Here is a 21753-nt window from a genome sequence, read left to right as displayed (position 1 = left end):
CCAGAGTATAGATCAAGAAGCGTCAAATAAAAAAAAAGAATTAAATATACAGGTTATTGGTCTAACCAATCTTGAACAGGATTGAAGTCGGGACTGAAATTGGCGTCCTTGGCCAACATATGTTTATACTGATCCAGGGAGTGAATACCAAGTTCGTCTTCACCAGTCCCTACTGGTTTGGGCCAATTGAAGAAATTGAACATGTCGCTAACGGAGACGCAGTCTGCAACGTTGTCATTTAACGAAATATTAGGTGCCAGTGGTGAGGAGTTCCGGCTCTCTGATATCCTATTTTCAGGCTTTTCTGTGTTGGACGTGAGCAAGTAGTCGAGGGCATATGCATTTCTTCTCATATCGGAAATGATTTGCGAGCTTCGCGACGGCTTGCTGTCGGTTTCTGGCCCACCTGGCCGGTTCGTCCGCAGGACAAGTTCTTCGTCAATGACCGTCGACAGGATTTCGTGATAACGAGACGCAACCTTCCATCGCTTTGCCAGGCCTTTGAGATGCTTGAGCAAGATGTCGAGTTCAGCCGGGAATGGCTTTCTTTTTGTTACACAGTCTACCAGCAGTAGTCTTGATGACACCCAGATGCACCATGCGTAGTGGGGCCCCATGAACTCACCAATATTCAGCGAATCAACTTGCTTGGCAAGCATGCTAATAGACTCAGTCGCCTTCAAGCATCTCTGGATTGCAATTGGTGATGTAGTGAAGAACTCCGATTTGAGCATGGAGTACCCAGCGGATGAATGGAGCCGGATGATGGTTGTGAGATAAGTCGCATGAAGAAGGATTAGCATGGAGTTGGGGCGCATTGCGCCGGTGGTGAAAAGCGACTTTGGGTCGGAGTACTCTGCAGGGAGCTGATTGTGCCAGTCTTCGATATTTTGGTCATGCTGGCGGTATTGCATCTGCCAGTCCACAACGTCTGAGAAAGAGGATATATTTACAGGTTTCCTCAGGAAATTGTGGATGTTCGAAAGAATATGCAGGACCTCTACGAGATAGCCAAACGGATCAATGTCTGAAGGGTCGAATGTCTCTGGGGGCGTATCGGTGGGCCTAATGTTGGGGTACGTTTTAGTGGGGTGTCGCTCTATCTCGCCATTGCCTGCTAGTAGCACCGACTCCCTCACGGGAAGCTTTGTGTCGATTTCAGACTCGTCGATGCGGAATGAGAACGAGGTGGCCACTGCTGAGAAGCGGTCCAGAGCATAGACACCCCAAAACAGCCGGCGCCTAATCTCGAGCTCTTTAGCGTCAGTGACAAACGGTAGCAGCACATCGCTTTTGGTGCCGATGGAGTTGTTTGCACCACGGGTTTGAGCCATGATGGAGTCCTTGCCGATGCCAAGGTACAGGGTAGACGACGTAATGAGAGACATGATGTTCCACGTCTGGGGCCCATTCGAGATGCCAACCATCTCGAACGCCAGCAGCGTCAGCGCTTGGAGACTTGCTATGGTCGTGATATTAAGCGAGCTCAAAATGAGCTTTTCCTTGCACTTCTCGTACCAGCGAGACTTGGTGACAATGGAGACACGGTCGTTTGATATGAACCGCAGCGACACCATGACAATTGCGTAGAGCAACAGGGACCATTCGCCGGTCTGCTTAGACGCCTCCACATCACTCAGCAACTGGGCCTTGGTATCTATGGGGTGGAATATTGGGAACTGCGGGTAGAGTTTGACGAAGAAGTGCTCAATGAGCTCTCGCGTCATGTGGACGTCTGGCAGTAGCTGCTTGTTATAGTCGGTATGGCCGGATGCCGAGCCGACAGGGCTAGGCGGGTCGTAGCTGACAGTGTAGTTCGAGGGTGCGGTACTGACTGCTGGAGAAACGGTATTACCAGGGGCTCTGATATGCGCTGAATCTCTAACGAAAGGTGAAGAACCAATACTGTGAGGAGCGGACTGTCCTGTGCGGCATCCTTCCAGTTCTTTATAAAGATGAGCGATCAAGCTCGAATGCTCTTCCAGCTTCCTTTCCAGGGATCCTATCAATTTGTTAACTTCGGTCCCCTCCGCTTATCTTCCGAGACCGTTAAACTTACCAACGCGATTGTTGAGCTCCTTGCCAAACCCTGGCTTCAGACCTGGTTTGCGTTTAATGCGGTATACGCATTCAGTCCCTAATATTTGTTAGCAGAAACCACGGTGGGCAGGGCTTAAAAACGAGGGGCCATACCATTTTTCGTGCACCAATCGCAGGACGGACGAGTCCTAGAGCAGCGCACTTTTCTAGTCTTGCACATCTCACATCTGGAAAAAAAGTCAGTACCTCACTAATTTGTCAATAAACGCCTAACTTACGATCCGACCGGACGATCAGAGTCATCTATGTCCCCCAGCTCCTCGGCTAGGTCCTGGGAAATCCTCCGCCGCTTGGGCTCCGGGCTTGCTTCGGTCATATCGCCCATTTCCGAATGTCGAAGAGGGCAGCTCTAACCGCGGCTATCAAATACGATGGTGGTTGAGGAAACGCAAACCGCGGCTATCAAATACGATGGTGGTTGGGGGGAAAAAAGGATGGTAAATAACTTCTATGATTGCTGCTAGAGAGCGATACAGGAAAGGCAGAAGTAGAAATATGTGTCTCTGCGGGTGCTCTCTTGCCAGGCTTCCGTTTGGAAGATGCTTGACCGCGGTAGGGCTGACTCTTCCTACCCCACATAGCCGTGCAGCGCTCGGTTTGGCGGGGCACTGAATCATCGGCGACTGGCGAAGTTTGTCGGTCCACACACGGCGCGCTTAACTTTAATACACCACTTTAATACCGGGGTCTTTTGCTTATTATTTCTAGTAATACTGTTTCTAGTTTCATTATATATAATGGGGATTTATTTGAAATGAATGTATGCAAGGCTATTGGTGTTGAAGATGCAGGGTAGAATTTTCCGTAGCATATGGCAGCGGCGAGACACATACTGTAGTACCAGTAGTTTAATGCATAGCACAACCCCTGGAAAAAAATTTTGCATTCGACGTAGATATCGCTTATAGAAATGGCAGCATTGCGCTGCTAAATTTATAGAATACTATGGGATAGTTATTCTTAGTTTTATCTGAAGGTTCTGTAATTGAATAACTAGACCAAAGCTCGGAGATGCACGGGAATAGTGAGAGGCTTGAGCCGCTCCAGTTCTACTCCATTAAGCCGACGAAAATTTGCAGCCACCATACTCTAAGGGCGTTTGACTCCGAGTCAGGATCGCCAAGACTCTGCATTAGCGAGATCGTTGGATACGTGGTAACTGCTCGCGCTGTATCACCGCATGCTGATACAGTAGTACGTTTCTACAGGGTACGAGGCATAGCCATTGCCTGAGGGCTGCAGGGTTCAAAGACTCTACTATATATGCACTCTACGCATCCACATGGCATCCACTTGTCATTGGACCCAAAGTACAGGCAACTTAAGAAGAAACTTATAAATAGTATTGAATGCTTTTCTAAAAACTCATCACTCATCACGTTAATAATATTTACAATGGGATTCGGTGGCCCCATGGGTGGTCGACCCGTCCCCACATGATATCACCAAGCTTCGACTTAGCGACAGTTGAGTACTTGCCGAAAATGGTCTCCTTGCCCAATGGAACGGAGAGGTCCTTGCCGGTAGGGATCTTGATAGTCTCGACTGGGGCAACAAAGTAGGCAGTGCCCACAGAGAACGCCTCCACGAGCCGTCCCTCGGCCTCGGCCTTCTCGAGCTCGCCAATGCTGAACTCTCGTTCGACGACATCGACCTCCTGGCCCTCAAACTCGTTACGCAAAACCTCCAGAACAGATCGTCGAGTCACACCAGGCAGGATAACGCCGGTGGACAATGGGCAGGTGAGAATCTCGTCTCGACCAGTTTCGGCGTTCTTGACTACTGCAAAGAAGTTCGAGGTACCGGCCTCGGTAACAATGCCATTCTCACCAAGCAGCCACAGCACGGCGCTGAAGCCGGCCTTGACGCACTCCGTGTTGGCCGGCAAGGTCGGTGCGTAGTTGGCACCCAGCTTGGCGTAGCCAAACCCGCCCGGCCACGCTCGAATGGCGGTAGGTGGAGAGCAGAACAGCTTGAGAGGCTTGGAGTTGAGCACCGGGAACAGAGTCGCCATAATGATGAACTTGGCCTCTCGCGAGGTTCGGAAACCAAGGTTAGGCTCAGTGCCCATGAGCAATGGTCGCAGGTAGATGTAGTGGCCTGGCTCGATGAATCGCTCCTCGACCTTGAGGAATACTTCGAGGAGCTTAATGACCTGGTCCGCGTCCAGCTGTGGCAGGCAGATTCGTGCCGCCGAGTCGTTCAGTCGCGCAATGTTGTCTCGAGGTCGGAACATCTGCACAGACTTGCCGTCCTCGCTCTTGTAGGCCTTCATGCCCTCAAAGCAAGTGACGGAGTAGTGCAAAACAGAAGCGCTCGGGTCAATGGAGAGTGGCGCCCATGGCTTGAGCTCAGGTTGTGACCAGCCGGCAGACTCACTCCAGCTCACCTCAATGGTGTGATCGGTGTGGGCACCCTGCGCGAGCGTGTTCGGGTCGGTAGGGTTGGAGGTGGTCTTGATCTTAAGAGTGTCAGCGTTGAGTTCCTGGTAGCCGATAGTCATGTTTGAATGATCGATGATGGGGCAGGAAGGAAGAGACAATTAAGATATATATATACCCTTCAAAATTTTTCAATTTTTTTTTTGAAAACTGATTGAGTCAGATTCTGCCATACCCCTTCTCGGATAAAAAATGCCCATCCCGATGAGATCAGCCTATTGCCGACCATATCCGGGATGTACGGCTGAATAGATCCCCCTTGGCATCCCGGAGAAGCATCGGGATGATATTACAGTTGCACGGCGTGAGAGAAGAGCTGAATACGCATGATATGTTACAGCCGTATTGCACTTCACCGACAGCATGTCCTGTATTTCGGAGCCATAGCCTACACTTACATGTTCCGCGAAGCAGAACCTGCTCTGACGAAAATGCCTTTTTGAAGGACTTTGGTACCGGAGAGGGATTTGTAGGGTGTTTCAAAAATTTTTTCGTTAAAAGAGTGACAATTTTAGACAACGGCTATTTCTAACAGATTGATATCTTGTTTTTGCACTCCATTTATAGGATCTCTATATTTGAGAAGGAAGTGCTGTGGATAGTCTTATTAGTGAGGAAGGGCTGCACAGTGCAGTGTATCTGGTACTGTAGTACCCCGCATACACACCTACTGGTTAGTATGTAGTATTCTGCTCATAATTGAATTGACTTTATTCCGCTATAATCGCTTGACAGGGCGTGCCGCGCAACTGGTTGCATGTGCTGATTCTATTGCAGTGTGATTGTACCGCTGTAAGTTATATGAAGACATGTCAAAATTTTGTTAAACAATCTCTTCTTATTAACCGCTTTGGAGCCTAAAACTAGCCGAGGTCCTTTAGTCGTTAATATCTACAAGGTCGCTTTCATGTAGCCGTATCTCTAGTACCAGTAGATAAGAGAAATTACAAAAAATATATACGCAAACTTGGTGCTCATTTCTAAGGGCGACCATATCCCACTTATCATTTGCAAATTGTATCTTTTATCTACCAAGCTAAGGCTGATAGCTTCAAAGTGCAAAGGCACTCGAGATGTATCGGATGTCCTTACCCGAAGAGCCATGCACTGTTGTAAGTCCATATGTATTACAGCACCGGTACTACAGCGATAATACTCGCAAGGAGAGCTCGATCCCTCCAAATGAATCCACACCATGCATGCTTGAGGGGCTGCTGAGTTCAATGGAGCAATAGCATGGGGGTATTGGTACAGCCATTGAGGCATGCATATATTATGATTATCCTATTGGTATTCAAACCCCATTTCCTCTACGACGATCAGAAGAAGATTTACGAATGTAGGTATCTATCACAAAGAAGTATTCTAGTTATAGGAGCTCCCATGGCTTCGCTCAGAAAAACTGATCTACTCGGATACAATGTTTGTGGCCGGCATAAAGTTCATCCGGGGTAGGAGACACCGATCTTCCCTCGTACTCTGGCTCACTGGCAACATCCGTTGGGACTCCGATACTTCATGAAGAGGAGAAACGGTCGGATTTCTAGACGCACATACCCTAGGACTCCGGGCAAGAGGAGAAACAATTGGATCTCTAGTCCCAAGTAAGGCAAATCATCATCTGGCAATCATATATAGACTGCGGAGAGTATGCGTGGCGGCTAATTTCATCCCCCGCATCTCCGCTTTTCGCATTACGGTTTTTGCTTCCCAGTGGATCTCGTCGGAATACTGTACCCTATCTACCTTGAAATACCGACGCTCATATCAGAAACAGCAGATAAGGTATCAGGTATCATGATGAAATTAATTACCATCGTAGATGCCCGGAGAACATAAGAATATAGATTAGATTAGGGCAATAATGAGATCAACGGACAAAAGGAAATAGATGAAACTATTAGAGGTGGTTTGCGTGGCATACACACCTAGGAGGAGCTCTATCTCCATCCTTAGCACTACGCAATGGCCGAGAAGCTTCAGAATCAGAACGGAGGACCATTCCGATAACTCTTCCGCTACCGCATGCATGGTGATATAAAGCTCTATGCAGGTTAAAAAGTGTCGGACAGCTACAACGCCGCTTTAGCATCTTTTGATGCCCGTCCAGCTTTGCATGGGCTTAATTGATATTTGGGGAACATATAAAAATGGACGCCCCTGCGCATTCTCTATAGTACACTGTAATCGGAAATGAAGAACGACATTGTAACCCCAGATGGATATCCCATCCCTGGAACGGTCCGAATTTTAGATCGTAAGTGATTTCAACACAACTATGAGTGACGAATAAGTGTTCTAATACGCATTTTTATAGTCAATGAGCCATCCCAGAGAGAAAGTGATCATGTTGTGTTGGTCCCACAGCCTTCTAAAGATCCAAACGACCCGCTGAACTGGCCACGATACAAGAAGAACATTGTGTTTGGCCTTACCTGCTTCTATGTGTTCATGGCCGCCGGTCAGTCTGCCGGCTTGTCCCCGGCTCTGCTCTCTATGGAGAAAGATATGGGTATTTCATTAGCTGATCTCAACGCCGGAAGTGGATATCTCTTCCTGTTCTACGGAATCGGTTGTGTGGTCCTCCAACCTCTTGCACTTTCGTTCGGTCGAAGATCGATATTTTTGCTTAGTCTGCTGCTTGGAGGAGTTGTTTGCCAGATCTGGTTGGTTCATAGCGCGAATGGATCTCGTCCTGGAAACTTCTACGCCAACAGAATCCTTACTGGTTTTCTTCTCTCTCCAGTTGAGTCGCTGGGAGAGATTGTCTGCACAGATTTGTACTTTGCTCACGAGCGAGGCTATTACTTTGCATTCTACGGACTGGCTCTTCTGGGCGCGTCGTTCCTGTTCCCACTGGCTGGTGGCTTCATCAATGGCTCAATGGGCTGGCAATGGATCCCCTACTTCTGCGCCATTTTCTCCGGCGTAGGGGTCATCCTCCTGTTCCTGTTCTTTGAAGAGACTATGTACCATCGAGACACGGCTGAAATTGACGTCAATGATCAGGAGAAAAGAGTTGACCGACAGCACCGACAAATTGATGAGAGCATTCCAGTCAAGACGTTTGCACAGCGCCTGCAATTGTTCGATTCCGCCCATGCTGATAAGTCCCGCTTCCTCCCCAACCTCGTAGAGCCGTTCATCCTCCTCTACCGGTACCCAATGGTTTCTATAGCGGCCATTATGCCGAGCGCTGGTCTCGTTTGGTTTATGATTTTCCTAGGCACAATGGCTTCTATTCTTGCCGCCGAGCCTTATAATTTCTCCGACTATGAATTGGGCCTGTTTTACATTGGTCCCACTATAGGCGTAGTTGTCAACTCTATTGCTGGTGGATGGTTGTCCGATCTTATCTGTCTGAAGTTGGCCAGTCGCAATGAAGGACTGCGAGAGCCAGAGTACAGAATTTACGCCAATCTATTATGTACATTCATCACGCCTCTTGGCATCTGGCTGTACGGTCTTGGGGCATACTACGGCCTGCCGTGGATCGCAGTCTGCTTTGGCGCGACTTTTATCGCCTATTCTATCAATGGTGGTAACATCCTCGGGTATATCTACGTGCTTGATACGTACAAAGAGATGGGCGGCTCTGCAATCACTCTGGTTATCTTAATTCGAAACCTCTTCGGTTTCGCATTCGGGTACGCCATTACACCGTGGATCGAAGCACAGGGTCTCAAGCGAACCTTCCTCTGCATTGGATTCCTCGGATTCGCGTTCTGGCTCGTGCCCATCTTCATGATTCTGTTTGGTAAGAAGCTGCGTGCCCGAAGTGCCAAGCATTACCACGAGTATCTCCAGACGCGTACTTCCACTACTGCGCATTAGTTAATCTTTAAATTTTGCTATGTTTTTTTAATGTTATACATATCCACGACTTGATCCTTCAGTAAAAGGGGTCAAACTTTTCAATGCAACCAGAGTAATGCGGCATTATATTACTGCCTTGTATGACAAATGTATTTAGATATTTAACGAAATGAACTCAAGACGAGACTACCGTGCGATAAGATCCTTGGATCTCACCACACTCAATCTCGGCTCGAGTTGGATGAGACACACCTTTCGCCTGCGCAGGCACTATGGTTTTGGCGTACACCCCCTGTATATTCCCCTAAGATGAGCCCCCCGGAAGCGGTGAAAGATAAAGCCAATGGACCTCGAAAGCATTCAATCGTTGTCAAACGAATTATGTAGGTCACTAAGGTAATCTGTAAATTTTGGGCAATATTCCTGTTAGAAAATCAGGTTTTACACAACTACCGACGCGTCACGCTTTACTGCGCGTAACCAATTTTTCGAATGAGAAACATTTTGTACCCCCTGTAACGCAGCGTCAGATTGCCAGGTGTAGCAGTTCAATGCATCCAAAATCATCCCCCTTGCAATAATAACAGCGCGGTGGTCGAGATAACTTAGGTTTTTTATTCCTTATACACATTGAGGGACAAGACGCAATATATGTCATGACTTTCGCTGACACGGAGGCCGCAAAGGAGTCTGTAACGACGGCGAACATGGCGTCATGGGATACCAAGCAGGATAGCGACGATGAAGTTCTTGAATATGATCTCAAGTCTCCCGTCAAGGAGGAAATTCAATACCTCGATCCTGAAGAGATTGACGAGTCTGAATTCTATTCCGATATCGTCAAGGTGACCCCTGCTTCTCCGCGGCCAGGCTCGCTGGTCGTCGAAGGGGCTTCGGAAGAAATCCAAGAGCTAGAGATTGACAAACCAGTGGGTATGGAAGAAGAGCATCGGGAAATTGAGACCTCACAAGGCGATGATAAGAAGAGTGAACCGGTTATTGATGCTGTAGTGGATTCTCTCAAGAAGGAGGAGAGCCACGAGCCCACCATAGATCATATAGGGCAAACCCATGAATCAGCAGACGAGAACGAAGCTGAGAGTGAGGATATTGAGTCGCCACAAACTTACAAGGTCCCCAATGATCAGGCAATCACCCAGGACGAGGTAATTGCCCATGATCAGGTGCGTCCTCATGAAAAGGTTGACCCAACGGAGGAGGCTGTAATTGAAAAAGATCTAAAGGAGGTTGAGAAAGACCAACCGGAAGAATCAACCACTTCAAGCGACGATCAAGGTTTCGAGAGCGAAGAAGCTTATTCTGAGCTGCCGCCAGCCACAACAGCCGCAATCACCTCCCCTGTACGGCCACTTCAAGTGGACAAGAAGCACTCGCCTCCCCGGGATACCATGGATGACGTGTTGGAGCAAAATAAGTTTAGATACGAGGAGGAAGAGATGAAAGACATGAGCGAAAATACCCATGAGTCTGGGGAAGATGATGGGCCATACAAGGCAACCCCGGACTACCAGTTCCCTCCGCCGGGTCGAGAAACGCTAACATTGAAAACCGACTTTAGCTTTGGGGGCTACGGCGAGAATATTGAGACTCCCGTCATCCAAGAGGCGGTGCCATTGTCTTTCGGGAAAGGTTTGGGAATTGACACCATTGTCGCTTCCGATGGTGGACAAAATGAACCACATTCCGACAAAGGCGGAGTAGATATCACCACTTCATCGGTCGATGAGCAGTACGAAACAGTCAAAAGCCCTGGTGGTGACGCGGATATCTCTTCTGCTTCTGCAAGCCCTACTTCGGTGATTACCTCTCCGTCTCAGGGGATCAGGAAGGACAATAAGGTAGTATCGCGTCTCGTGTCGAACTTTGAGTCGAGCATGCAGCAGCAAGAGGACAAGTCGAAGCCACTCCAGCGGAGCTTCTCGCGAAGCCGAGCGAAGATGATAGGGATGTCGTTGATGAACGGTGTGACGTCGCCGACCCAGCAGTCCGGCCCGCGGTTCGACAATATTGCGTCCACGTCGGAGTCTGATAGCACTACTTCTGAGGGCGATACTGAGAGTCAGGGCTCAAACCGATCGAGGAACTCGATTCAGTTCAACTTCAGCGAGAGCAGCCAGCCCCCGCCAACAGCAGGTCGCCGTAGAATTAACGGCGGGCATTTGCGCGAGCTTTCTTTGTCAACGTCAGCCACAACCCGCGTTAACTTGGAGGATCAACAGCAACAGCAACAATCCCCCGTTGAGCGGGCGAAAACTGGGCAGCTTAGAGAGCTGACCTTGTCGCGTAATAACGCTGAGGAAACACAGCAGCGGTCCATCAAGACTAGAATAAGGGAGATAACGGCGGACCCCACTAAGCGATTGAGTGGATTTTTCAGTAGGGACCGAGATGAAGATAGCATGTTCTCTCCTACTAACAGCGCTGGATCGCCAGAAGTCCCTACCGAGGCCTCGATTGCCGAGCTTTCTATCAGCAGCCCGGTCAGCGAAGTGCCTGTCGCCGTGTCTCCTACCGACACAATCAAACCCTTTAGGGGAGAACATGTCGACTTGGAGAATCAGCGACGAGAGTTTGAGACTGTTCACGAGGAAGAGGAACCAGCTACTACACCGGTGGGTGAGAGCCCGCCTCCCCCTCCGGCCAAAGACTATGACTATGCGGAAAAAGACAAGATTGAGGAAGAAGATTCCTCTGCTGGGTTCATGGCTCAGTTGAAGGAAGACATTGAAGAAGAAGCATCCAGGAATGAGTGGGAAATGTCACGGCTAAGAAGGGATGAAACCGAGGATTCGATCAAGAGCCATCTCTCGGACGGGAAGCAGCCGGCTCCTTCTTTCAGCTTAACTCCGATTGAACTCGAGGATGAGACCTTGAATGATGACTCTGACAGTCTTATATTTGGTGTTTGCGTGGTTGGATTCCATCATCATAGGTATGTGCCATTTGGCATTTGTCATTACTTTGTTTACTAACTTGAACGCTTTAGGGGCCCTGAGGTGGAATACTGGGTCGGTCCTGACGGCGATAAGTCTAATGTTTGGCAGTTCTTGCCATTCCAAAGCTTGCCTGATGGGTCGCATTCCCACGAAGAAAACTTCTGCTATTTTACTCTGTTGTACGATGAGACAACTAAGATTGCTCCTCCTCTTACTCCGGTGCGAGATAAAGAAGGCAATGTGGTTGAAGATCCAGACTTTAGTAACGTGACTACGCTCTTTGGCATATCGTGTAATCGACAGGTTCGAGTAAGCGAAGTGAAGCATGTCACGTCCGACATTACAAGATCAACTGTACAGAAATCAGTGGTTGTTGTGGCGCGAAAGCCTATATTTGGTCCTATCAAGGACAAGCTGGCCGTTGTTACGAGAGCTTTCTTCCAGCAGGGCGATTTTGAAGACCGAAAGATCATTGACAATTTGTATGAAAACCTGGTACAAACATTTTCGCATAAGATTGACGAATCGGAGCTCAACGTCGCGATGCCTCTGCGAGAGCTCGTTTACAGGCTGCGAGAAAACGTTCTTGTCATTTTCAAGGCGCTTCTTTTGGAACGCAAGATTCTGTTCTTTGCGTCGAATACAGAACTACTTTGTGCATCACAGTTTTCTCTTGTTTCTTTGGTACCCAATTTGATCAATTTCCTTGAGGATTGTGGATCCCCGATGCTCACTAAGTATGAGAACAACATGAAGACGCCGACCTCACTCAAGACGAGCGACCGAAACTCGCTCCTTGCATTCATGGGCTTGCCGCTGCAAATTTTTGCTGAAGGCGGCATGTTCAGCCCCTATGTCCCTCTTCAGCAGATTCACGAGCTCAAGGCCCCAGAGTCACGGTTCTACATGGTTGGTAGCACGAACTCGCTTTTGATTGCACCTGGCCAGAACAATGACGATATTGTTGTGAATATGGACACGGACTCGGTAATCATTAACAACCATGATCTCAAGTCTGCTCTCACTCTGTCATCTGACGACAAGAAATGGATGGATGCTATTGTTCATTCGGTTACTAGTACATGGGATCCCGAGGACCCGTGGAAGCCAAAGAACTTAGGTTTCATTGGCAGCGAAGATTATATTCGCATTCAGTTTGAAGATTACATTATGAACTTGCTGTCAAGTGTGAAGTATGATCAATTCATTACGAGACGGCTAGGTAATATCCAAAGCAACGTGTCGCCCGGCATGCTGGTTGGCCGGCCCAATATTCAGGGCAATCCGATCAAGTTATATAACATGGACTGGGTCCACGAGTGGATGCACTCCAACAACTATAGAATCTTCAACAGGTTCACTGACCCGGAGATATTTGATGTTGTTGAGCCACGTCACATGGCCAGTGATCCAACTGTGTTTGACATCCAGCGACAAATCACTGATCCTACTGCGGCCAGAGCGTCTACTGTGCCAAAGGAAACCATTACTAAGAGCGTGTCACGGGTATTTGGTTCTCTGTGGTATGGCAATGGGGCCAATTCTAGCAGTGGCTCAGTCTCGCCAGAACCGAAGAATGCTTCGCAAGTATCTCAAGTTCAGCGTGGTCATAAGGCAGGCGCTCAGTCTACTGATCAGATGTCGATAGCGGAGAGTATTGCCACTACTACGAGCACAACTGTGTCTACAGAGACGTCGAACACGTCTGCTACGGAAAAGAAGGAAGGATATTTTGCTGGCTGGACCAGATGGGCTGCCACTAAGAGGAGGCAGATGGGATCTAAAGGCAGTACTGCGGATATGGGTGTTGTGGCTCCTTCGCCGAGCAGCCAAAGCGTCAAGAGCGTTGATTTGAATGATGATAAATAGGCTGTCAACACACATAAAGAAAATAGACTATGCTGGCATTGCCGTTTTTATCTGTATTTCCTTGACGCTGGTAATAACCATACGGTGGTGGAATACTACTGATAGAATTGGTAGATCCGGAGATACAATGTAATTAAATATTCTATACATTCTAAATCGTCCACTTTCGGACAATCGACGAGTAATCTAAAAGCGTCCCTATGTCCTGGTTTGTTGGAAATACTGTGATTGGTATCTGGCAGGTCACAGAAACACAGTCGAGCTCGGACTTAGCACGAACCATCATGCCGTGGGTATCACTCATCAGAGCTTCTATTAGGTCTGAATGGCTTGATGTCGTGCTAGTGACAAATGTTAGCTGGATATACCAGCTCAGTGAGATGGCTGAAGTAGAGAACTGGGGAGTAGCTGAGGAAGGAATGGTTAAATCAAAATGGGTTTTAGATGTCGAATAGCTTGACGACGAAAGCTGGACGAATACCCGTCTGGTCATGCTGCGAATATCCTGGGGCGGCCAGCGAGCGTACTCTTCGGCGATGGTTTCTGAAGTCTCGAGGCTCGCGGTGACATGGCGGCACTTGAGAGCGGCATTTGAGAAATCAAGCAGGATAACTATGTCCTCACCCACGCGGTAAATAGGCTTGGATAAGCACACCAACGCTATGCGCATTCCGGTGCGCCCGATTTCAAAAGTGCTTTTGAACGGCTTCTCTGCCTCCAAGTACTGGTATCGGATAAAATACTCAATATTCTCGCGCACGTCCTGGCTCTCTGGCACGAGATTGGACGGATGCCTGCTTGTTGGAACAGCGGAGCCTGCTCCTAGCGTTCCCTTAAAGAGCTCGTCGCCGAGCCTTGAACTAGTGTCGCTGTGTTTGTCTTTTTCTGCTGTTGCAATTAGTTCTGAAATATAACCATGCAATAATTCCTGTTTGGACTTGTTTTGTAAGGCATCTTGCTGCTGCTGTGCCGGTTTCTTGGTCTTAACCATGGCAAACAGGCTCTTCATGCTAGGCTTCCGGTCCGACAATTGCGACACGAGGGCCTTATCCTGCTTCTCCACAAATGGCTCCGACAGTGCGTGTACTGGCATCTCTCCAAACGGGTCTATAAAAGGAAACACGCGGAATGGCACGAGAATGATGCGAGGAACGGGGCGGCCGCGGGTATCAAGCCGCTGGGTGCCAATGGCAAGATTGTAGCTAATTCTGATTGCCTTGCCTCTGCTACTAGGAGGCAGCGTTTTGGGGATCTGAATATGGTATCCATAGCTCTTGGACTCGCCAGGGGCGAGCTTAAGATCGACAAACAGTAGACTTTGGGGTGTCGAAAAGATAGGAAACGAGTCTTCCGCACTCGTGCTCCGCCCATTCCCCTGTCCGCCTTCTTCGTCTACTTTGTTCAAAAGACTGCCGATGCCATGAGTCAATCCCCGGAGGAATCCACCAGAAGCTGACCCACCGTATCCCAGGCCTTTCTGGCCCACTACGATGCCCTGGGTACGAATATGCTGAAACGCCGAAGAATCGACAATGCCGTCGTCCAATTGAAAAAAACCTTGCAGCTGGGCAAACCCCATGAGCAGACTCTCAGTGCGACTGGCCAGGGGACTCGACAGGCTGACTCTTCTTTGAGACCCAAAGAACGTCCTTGATTCGTCGCGACTGATGCTCATTGATTTGGCCGGTGCGTGCCTGAAAGACGCGCTGCGACCTAAGGACGCACCAGTATTCGCGCCGATTACTGGAGAAGAAGGCTCCTGGGTGGAGAGACTACCCTGGCGATCTCTGGTAACTGTAGAGGCCGGGGACGTGTTGTGAAAGGTGATGATGGCTGACAATTGTTCCCCTGCAAATACCACGGGGTTCTCAAAGGAGACTTCTATGCGCACATTACTGCGTAACATTGTATCCTCAGGAAATTGCTTCGATATAGCTCAATGCTGCAGGGTACCCCTCACCCACTGTACAGTTGGTGGTGATGGTCGATGGATGGTTTGGGAGTCGGGAGGTCAGCCGTGCCATCACTGCACCCCCTGCACCCCTGAGTGAAGCGTATACATGAACTTATGATTTAGGTTGTACATCAGTGTGAAAATAATGATAAGTAGAGCCGTGGAATGGGATACACGAGATTGTGGGGACGGATTATTTGTTTTTAAATGTGGAAAGTGGCAAAATGGATGGTAATTAGGCATTACCCAGAATGCGGCTTGGCCCAGTTACAACAATACCATTAGACATTACAGGTAGTAAGCGAGCAATGACTATATTGGCACTGTTTCTAAGCATTGATCAATATGAGTCCAACGCTCGTCTGAGCTCCAGTAGTCTAGTCTCCAATAATTCAACCTAGGTAGATGCTCCAGTAATCGAAAATAATTCAGGCTACGCAGTAGATGACAGTGATCCATTCTATGGGTAATAGATGACGGCATTTGGTCTATTATAAAAGGCAAGCATTATCGATGCAATTAAGATGTGATTATTTCAGAAACATGTCGATTCGATCCATAGCGCTCTTAATCTTCATGCCGACTCGAGTGCTCAACTCGTAGTCATCAGCCCAGCCGGACGCAAGCTCGAGATAGTCTCGAACCTGGCCGGCATGAGAAACGCCATGCATCTGCCACTCGTAGATAGCACGCTCGTAAATGGCACTGGGCCCGGCCCAGGGCTCGAGATCACCCTTGTTGTACTGGACCTTTGGCAAGCCGTGCTTGGTCGTGCCCTTGGCGGGGTGGGGCGTCCAAATTCGGGCCAAAACCTGCTTCTCCAGCAGCTCGATGCCCTCCTCAACCCGGCCCATGCATCGCAGGGCAAGGCTTTGCAGCAGGAACCGCGAAACTTGCTCGTGGTCGGTCTCTTTGAGCGGCGCCTCTTTGGTAGCGCTAAACGGAGTGCCAGAGGCGCCAGAGTATCCCAGCATCTCCAGCGAGCTCGCGAGCTTGTCCTTTGGCATTCGGCAGAAGCCGTTCCACAGGTAGATGACCTCGTGGATTGGCGACGTGCCAATGGCGTCAACAAGGTGAATGTCCTCCTTGGAAGCCGTCTCCTTCCACTGGCCAATCTTCCGCAGCACGAACAGATCAAACGGCATCGACTTGGCCATAAAGCCCTTCTTCTTGTACAGAGAGGGGGCCTTTTCGAGGCACTCCTGCGCCTTCTGCTTGTAGTGCTCTTCCTTGTCGCCGCCCTTGTTCTGTCGGTAGAGCTCAACGTAGCACACACCGGCGAGGTACATGTAGAGGGCGTGCGACCACGTGTTGAGATCAATGAGCTCAATGAAATGCTCGGCTGCCCGCTCGAACCCATGGAGAATGACAATCATGATGGTCTTGTCAAACAGCATGAGACCTTCTACCTGCTTCATCTGAATAGGGCCGCTCGAAGTGTCGTCCATGATTTCAACAGCCCTCTCCAAGTCGCCAGTAGAGGCGGCAACCATTCGGCCCTCTTGCAGCTGCCACAATGCACCATGTGGATAGTGCTCTCGGGCGGCCATGAGCGTGTCTTTGAGGCGCTCCTTGGTCTCTTTAAGCGTCTTTTGCGTCCGCGGCTCGACGGTGTCCGGCTTCTCAGTGGGGTCCTCCTCGGGCAGCTCAATGTCGGAGAACTGCGTCGGGCCGTCATAGAATTGTAGCAGTGCCAGGAGCGCAATGGAGCTGTGGATGTTGCGGTACTTGGTCGCGTTCCACATCATGGTAAGGCCCTGCTCCTTGTCGCCGCGGAACCCGACGATGGAGAGCACCTTGCCGAGGGTCGGCGGGATAATGGAGATGACAAGCTGAAGAATACCAAACATGGCGTCCACGCCTGACTCAATGAACTCATCGACCGAGGCGTGGCCTGCAGAAGAGGAGATAACGGTCTCTTCGGCGTACAAGGACTCGGACTTGGCGATGAGCACCTCTGTCGAGTGGTTCGCCGACCGCTCTACGCGGTGAAACCGGGCTCTGTAGAGCTCCTTAGTCGTCTCGGCGACCTTACCGCCCTCCAGCTTGGTTGACGAGGTACTACTGCTGCCGGAGCTGCTGCGGGTGCTCTGGGCGTCGGCGGCCTTAGAGCTTTTGGAGCCCAGTGAGGTCTGGCTCATCTGCAGGGCCAGAGACGAAGCAGTGGACCCTCCGTGGCCTAGCGCCTGCCTGCGGTGCTGCTTGGTGAGCTTGTTGACCTCGTCCAGCACCTGGTATGCCTTGCGTAGCTTGTAGAGCGCTTTGGCGCTGTCGATGACGCTCTCCGACAGGAACAGGCTAATGGCGCCCATGAGGTGGGACTCCGCCAGTGTGATGGCGTACTCAGTGCCTGGCGGGTAGCTCGAGGTCTTGACCTGGTGCTTCTGGGCCCGGGCCCGGTCCTTGATCGAGGACTGCTCCGCCTCGTAGAGCGAATCGACGGCCTGCCTGATGGCATCGGCCTCGAAGCCGATAGTCGCCTCCAGGAAGTGGACGACGCCCGTAGCCAGCTTCGAGTAGGTCGAGGCTCTGCTCTCCTTCAGCACTTCTTCCGCCTGGGCGGGCCGGTCGTCCATGACGAGGTCCATGGCCCGGAGGCCGTGCTCGAGCGCAATAGCGTCATTAAGCACGGCAATAATGCTCTCCTGCGACCCTTGGCGGCTAAGCTGGGGCGACGGAGTGCTGCTCTTGAATCCCAAAGCTTTGAGCATATTTCTTTCGATCTCGAATCAGCCAATGGGGGGGGCACAAATAATTTCAGGGGATGGTCCAAAATCCGAGCAACAAAAAATTCAACCACAACAGATCTCCCGAGGATCAGATCAAAAGTCCTTCTCTGCAAAAACTTCACAAAGGGGGGGGGGGGGGGGTCAAAGCAAATTTCTCAAGCAAAAACTCGGAGACTCTCCACGTATGAAATGAAGCACAGAGATTGGGTAGGCGTTGATAACGTATGCAAGATGCGTCCTTAAAAACACAAAAGAAACACAAAAAAAGGGCCAGCCAATACCTCAAACAGAGACTAACCTTGAAACTCCCTCCCCGCTATTGTGCCGCTACAGTGTTGAGCCACTTGAAATTCCAAAAATACTCAGTCGAGACGGTTTTTAATTACTATTTCATGGAAGTTATAATGATCGGTGCCCTGGGGTAGTATTTCTCCTCCCCGAGACCTCCGAGAAGATGGCTGCATCGCCATGGCGGGGAAAATCTCTACCCCTTTTGTCTCCAAACTACTCCCCCCCCCCCCCCCCTACAAAATGTGTTACACCAGGGTAGATGTGTAGCACTGACAGTTCTCCTCACTTCCCGGGGACGTCGTGCTCCAAGTTGCCTTCTGCTTCGACTCAGCCTCTTCCCGGGGCCCGCTGTATGTGAGTCTGTGCGCTGGCCACTACATAGATCGGGGAATATGACGTAACTGGCGATGAACCCTCATGTGCGGCTCATCGGCGCTTATAACATACTAGGTATGCACTGTTAGTGGGACGATTGTACTGTGGTGGGCCCCAGTGGCTACACAATCTCCGGGGGTGGTCGCCCCATGTAATACTTCTGCTATAGTGTATTCGAGGGCTGGCCCTCGAGTTGCTGTAGCTCCATTTCGCGGAGGATTGGACGAGCAATGCTATTTTCACACATCTGGGACCCTGATGTGTGCCCAAAAAGCTTGTTCTATGCAGACATGCGTCGGGGCGAGAGTATGAAACAGCCGTACGCAGCTCATCATTTTGCTGACGATCAATGAAATATTTGAAAGCAGGATAAAACAATTACCCGGTAATAAAACAGAATAGGCTGAATCACAGACAAATAAATTGCTGTTACATATAATAATTGGCAAATATATGCTATTACAATAAAATCAATTGGCAAGTAAAGTGCAAATAAAGTGCCGTTAAAATCGAGAAGCTTAGATGAACTGAGTAATGGCGGGGGTCTGTTGGGCGCGCTTGGCCTGGACGGCGTTAGTGGTGATGGGTACGTCGTTGGCAGCGGTGGAAAGAGCAGTGGAGGCAGACGGTGAGAGAATCCAATCGGTTGCGCCAACCGCTAAACAGAGGCTGTGACCGAGAGAAGAGGCGGAAGAAACGTCTTTGCCGTGGCAGTTATCGGCAATGCATTCTGCAACAATTGACCCCCACTGTGGCATGTAGCAGAGACAGCCAGGATCCCAGTACGGGCACGGAGTATTGCTGGTGCTCTCTTTGACGCACGGCTTTGCGCACTCAGGAAGCTTGTCGTAAATCGGGTCCGCAAAGCCGTTGATGCTGGCTGTGTGTCGCACTGACGGGTAAGTGCTGTATGGATTGCCAGCCAGAACGCCAGCGATAGAAGTAGTGAGGACCACAGTAGATACCTTCATTGCCAACTAGTGAGAATGCTTGAATGAACCAAGAAAAAAAAATTCAACTAGAGAAGATTGAGGATGCTGAATTGAATCCTAGTTGAGAAAAATCGGGACCTTATATAGATATTCAAGGACCACTAGATACGCTTCCTAATCGGGAAAGCAGCTCTGAGATTGATTAGATTGATTGATAATTTTACTGTTATGCATAGTCAGGATTTCCGCATGTCGGCTAACCTCGGGTGCCATGGCTTGGCATTACAATACTGCGCGGGATACTTAGAAGGGTTTATGTTCCTTAGGCCACAGCGTAAAATCTTCACCGGCGCTACTATTCGGTAACTCCTACCGGGGTAATATCAATTTAAATATTGAATTTGGACCAACGCTTACCATGACATATAGGAAAGTTAATTATAACATTCAATTGGCTCCAAGCGGCATATGTCTTGAAATTCAGCATTTATTCAATAAATAATATGCTCCCCCAGGCACATCGGTACACTCATACGATAATTGATGTTCCCCCTCGCCGTACGCCAGAGCTTTGACGCGCATCGTATAAGCAAGCAACAGGAACGGCCAAGGTGTTTCACCGTGAAAATTGAATTCCCTCTTTTTACCGTTAACAAATACGATTCCAACGTCATGTAACATGACGTTGGAATTGAGGGCTCCGAAAATCAAGCTGAATATTGCAAGCATTACACCTTAAAGTAGCGAGCTTCCTGTACCACCAGTATTAGGACAAGCAACTACGTGGACTATAATATCTGCAGTTCCATATATGCATACTATTAGCCGCATGTAGCATGCTGAATATAGTACCATGTCCTTGTGTTTAGATTAAGTGGAGGGGAATAGCACAAAATCCGATATCGTCACACTCACAAATTGGTGCAACTCAATTGAAAATACTGCCGACTATAGAAGCATCTGCAACGGGTTTCAGAATTGCTCAATTCTCCCTACAGATGTTGCCAACTTGGACGTCCTATATCCAGGGATACAGAGAAGTAATATGGAAAATAGCCTTCAGCTCTTACATGCTGCCTAATGCTGTCCTATTCGAAGGAGGCGACGATTGGCGTCGGCTGAAGTTTGAAAACCATTACCAGTACTGCGGCATTACATCACAGTCATTTGCCTGTGAAATAAACGCTTTGTTAGCGTGTCTGGTTTCTCCTTTCCTCATTTCGAAAAGTATTATCGTAATAGATAAGCGAGTCCCCTTCCTTATATTTTTTCCTGCCTATTTTAGTTCAATGTATCAGCTTCGAGGGACGATAATCTCAAAATTGGAATTGAACATAAAGAGTCAGTGTGGCTAGTGCAGTTGTAGTTATGCCATGCGTTGAAACGTACCAAGCCAATTCAATAACGTAGATGCAGCCAAGAGCAAAAGGGGTCCTGTCGTCTGTAATTCTCTCATTCTCATATTCGGGTAGCTGGCACAGGTTTTTACCAGTTATTTTGCGGAGCAGTGCCATCATTGGACTTCTGTTTGTTCTTGCTCCAGAAGAAAGGGTTTTCCGCCCTGGCGTAAAGGAATGGCCCCCGTCGGCCAACGATAGAAACATTTCACATTCATTCATTCATTCATTTTGCGGACACGATTCCATTGAAGTGAAGCCCTTTGACTAAACTATTGCACTCCTCTTGCCGCATTTGTACAATCTCATTGCGAATCGCTATTTTTTTCACCATTGTCCTATTTTCAGGAATTATCTAGCCGTTGTCGTCTCATCATCCCACAGCAGGCTACACTGTGTCGTATCATATTTTTCTTTCATATCCGGCTAAGGGCCTAACGCGCCAATCATAACAATAATAATTCTTGACTAAGGTCTGATCTAAATGCTAAGGTAGACTGTATCTCAACATTTGGCTTCAACAACCGGCTCAGTAGAAACACTAAAATTCAATCAATGGTATAATAATAAATCTTGATTAGAGTCTAAGCTAGCGCTAAGGGAGACTGTGTCTAAACATTTGGCTTCAACAGCGGACTCAATATAAACATTAAAATATAATCAATGGCAGAACATTAAGTAGCCTGGGATACCTATATCCAGTCCACAGAAGATGATGCGGATTCCCTCAATTTAATTGACAATACGGGGAGAAACCACTATCCCATATCTTGATTATAGTCTGAGCTAACGCTAAGGAAGACTGTGTCTAAACATTGGGCTTCAACAGCCGGCTCAATATAAAAATTAAAATAAATCAATGGCAGAACATTAAGTAGCCTGGGATACCTAT

General features: G+C 48.9%; 7 protein-coding genes across 7 annotated transcripts; 2 read left to right on the top strand and 5 right to left on the bottom strand.

Moving 5' to 3' along the window:
- Positions 1-53: 53 nt before the first annotated feature.
- TRVA0_078S00232 (Zn(II)2Cys6 transcription factor) lies at positions 54-2425 on the bottom strand (the record flags this gene model as incomplete). Its single annotated transcript, XM_076687819.1, has 4 exons — positions 54-2002; positions 2060-2137; positions 2194-2267; positions 2319-2425. 4 exons carry the CDS (start codon positions 2423-2425, stop codon positions 54-56), a joined length of 2208 nt encoding a protein of 735 aa, XP_076537951.1.
- A 1065-nt stretch (positions 2426-3490) lies between these two features.
- On the bottom strand, positions 3491-4603 carry BAT2 (branched-chain-amino-acid aminotransferase, cytosolic; the record flags this gene model as incomplete). The annotated part of the gene is made up of 1 exon (XM_076687818.1): positions 3491-4603. The coding sequence occupies one exon, from the start codon at positions 4601-4603 to the stop codon at positions 3491-3493; it is 1113 nt and encodes a 370-aa protein (XP_076537950.1).
- Positions 4604-6734: 2131 nt separating this feature from the next.
- Positions 6735-8375, top strand: HOL1 (protein Hol1p; the record flags this gene model as incomplete). Its single annotated transcript, XM_076687817.1, has 2 exons — positions 6735-6798; positions 6859-8375. The coding sequence occupies 2 exons, from the start codon at positions 6735-6737 to the stop codon at positions 8373-8375; spliced, it is 1581 nt and encodes a 526-aa protein (XP_076537949.1).
- A 638-nt stretch (positions 8376-9013) lies between these two features.
- AVL9 (Avl9p) lies at positions 9014-13183 on the top strand (the record flags this gene model as incomplete). The annotated part of the gene is made up of 2 exons (XM_076687816.1): positions 9014-11310; positions 11365-13183. 2 exons carry the CDS (start codon positions 9014-9016, stop codon positions 13181-13183), a joined length of 4116 nt encoding a protein of 1371 aa, XP_076537948.1.
- Positions 13184-13334: 151 nt separating this feature from the next.
- RGP1 (Rgp1p) lies at positions 13335-15089 on the bottom strand (the record flags this gene model as incomplete). Its single annotated transcript, XM_076687815.1, has 1 exon — positions 13335-15089. One exon carries the CDS (start codon positions 15087-15089, stop codon positions 13335-13337), a length of 1755 nt encoding a protein of 584 aa, XP_076537947.1.
- Positions 15090-15667: 578 nt separating this feature from the next.
- Positions 15668-17848, bottom strand: TRVA0_078S00122 (uncharacterized protein; the record flags this gene model as incomplete). The annotated part of the gene is made up of 1 exon (XM_076687814.1): positions 15668-17848. The coding sequence occupies one exon, from the start codon at positions 17846-17848 to the stop codon at positions 15668-15670; it is 2181 nt and encodes a 726-aa protein (XP_076537946.1).
- A 1202-nt stretch (positions 17849-19050) lies between these two features.
- TRVA0_078S00100 (CFEM domain-containing protein) lies at positions 19051-19503 on the bottom strand (the record flags this gene model as incomplete). Its single annotated transcript, XM_076687813.1, has 1 exon — positions 19051-19503. The coding sequence occupies one exon, from the start codon at positions 19501-19503 to the stop codon at positions 19051-19053; it is 453 nt and encodes a 150-aa protein (XP_076537945.1).
- Positions 19504-21753: the final 2250 nt, after the last annotated feature.

Source organism: Trichomonascus vanleenenianus, assembly GCF_965637985.1.
Source record: "Trichomonascus vanleenenianus strain CLIB 3782 genome assembly, contig: TRVA0_078S, whole genome shotgun sequence".
Lineage (NCBI taxonomy): Eukaryota > Fungi > Ascomycota > Dipodascomycetes > Dipodascales > Trichomonascaceae > Blastobotrys > Blastobotrys vanleenenianus.
Note: the sequence above shows the minus strand (reverse complement) of the source record. Positions and strands in the feature narration are given on the sequence as shown.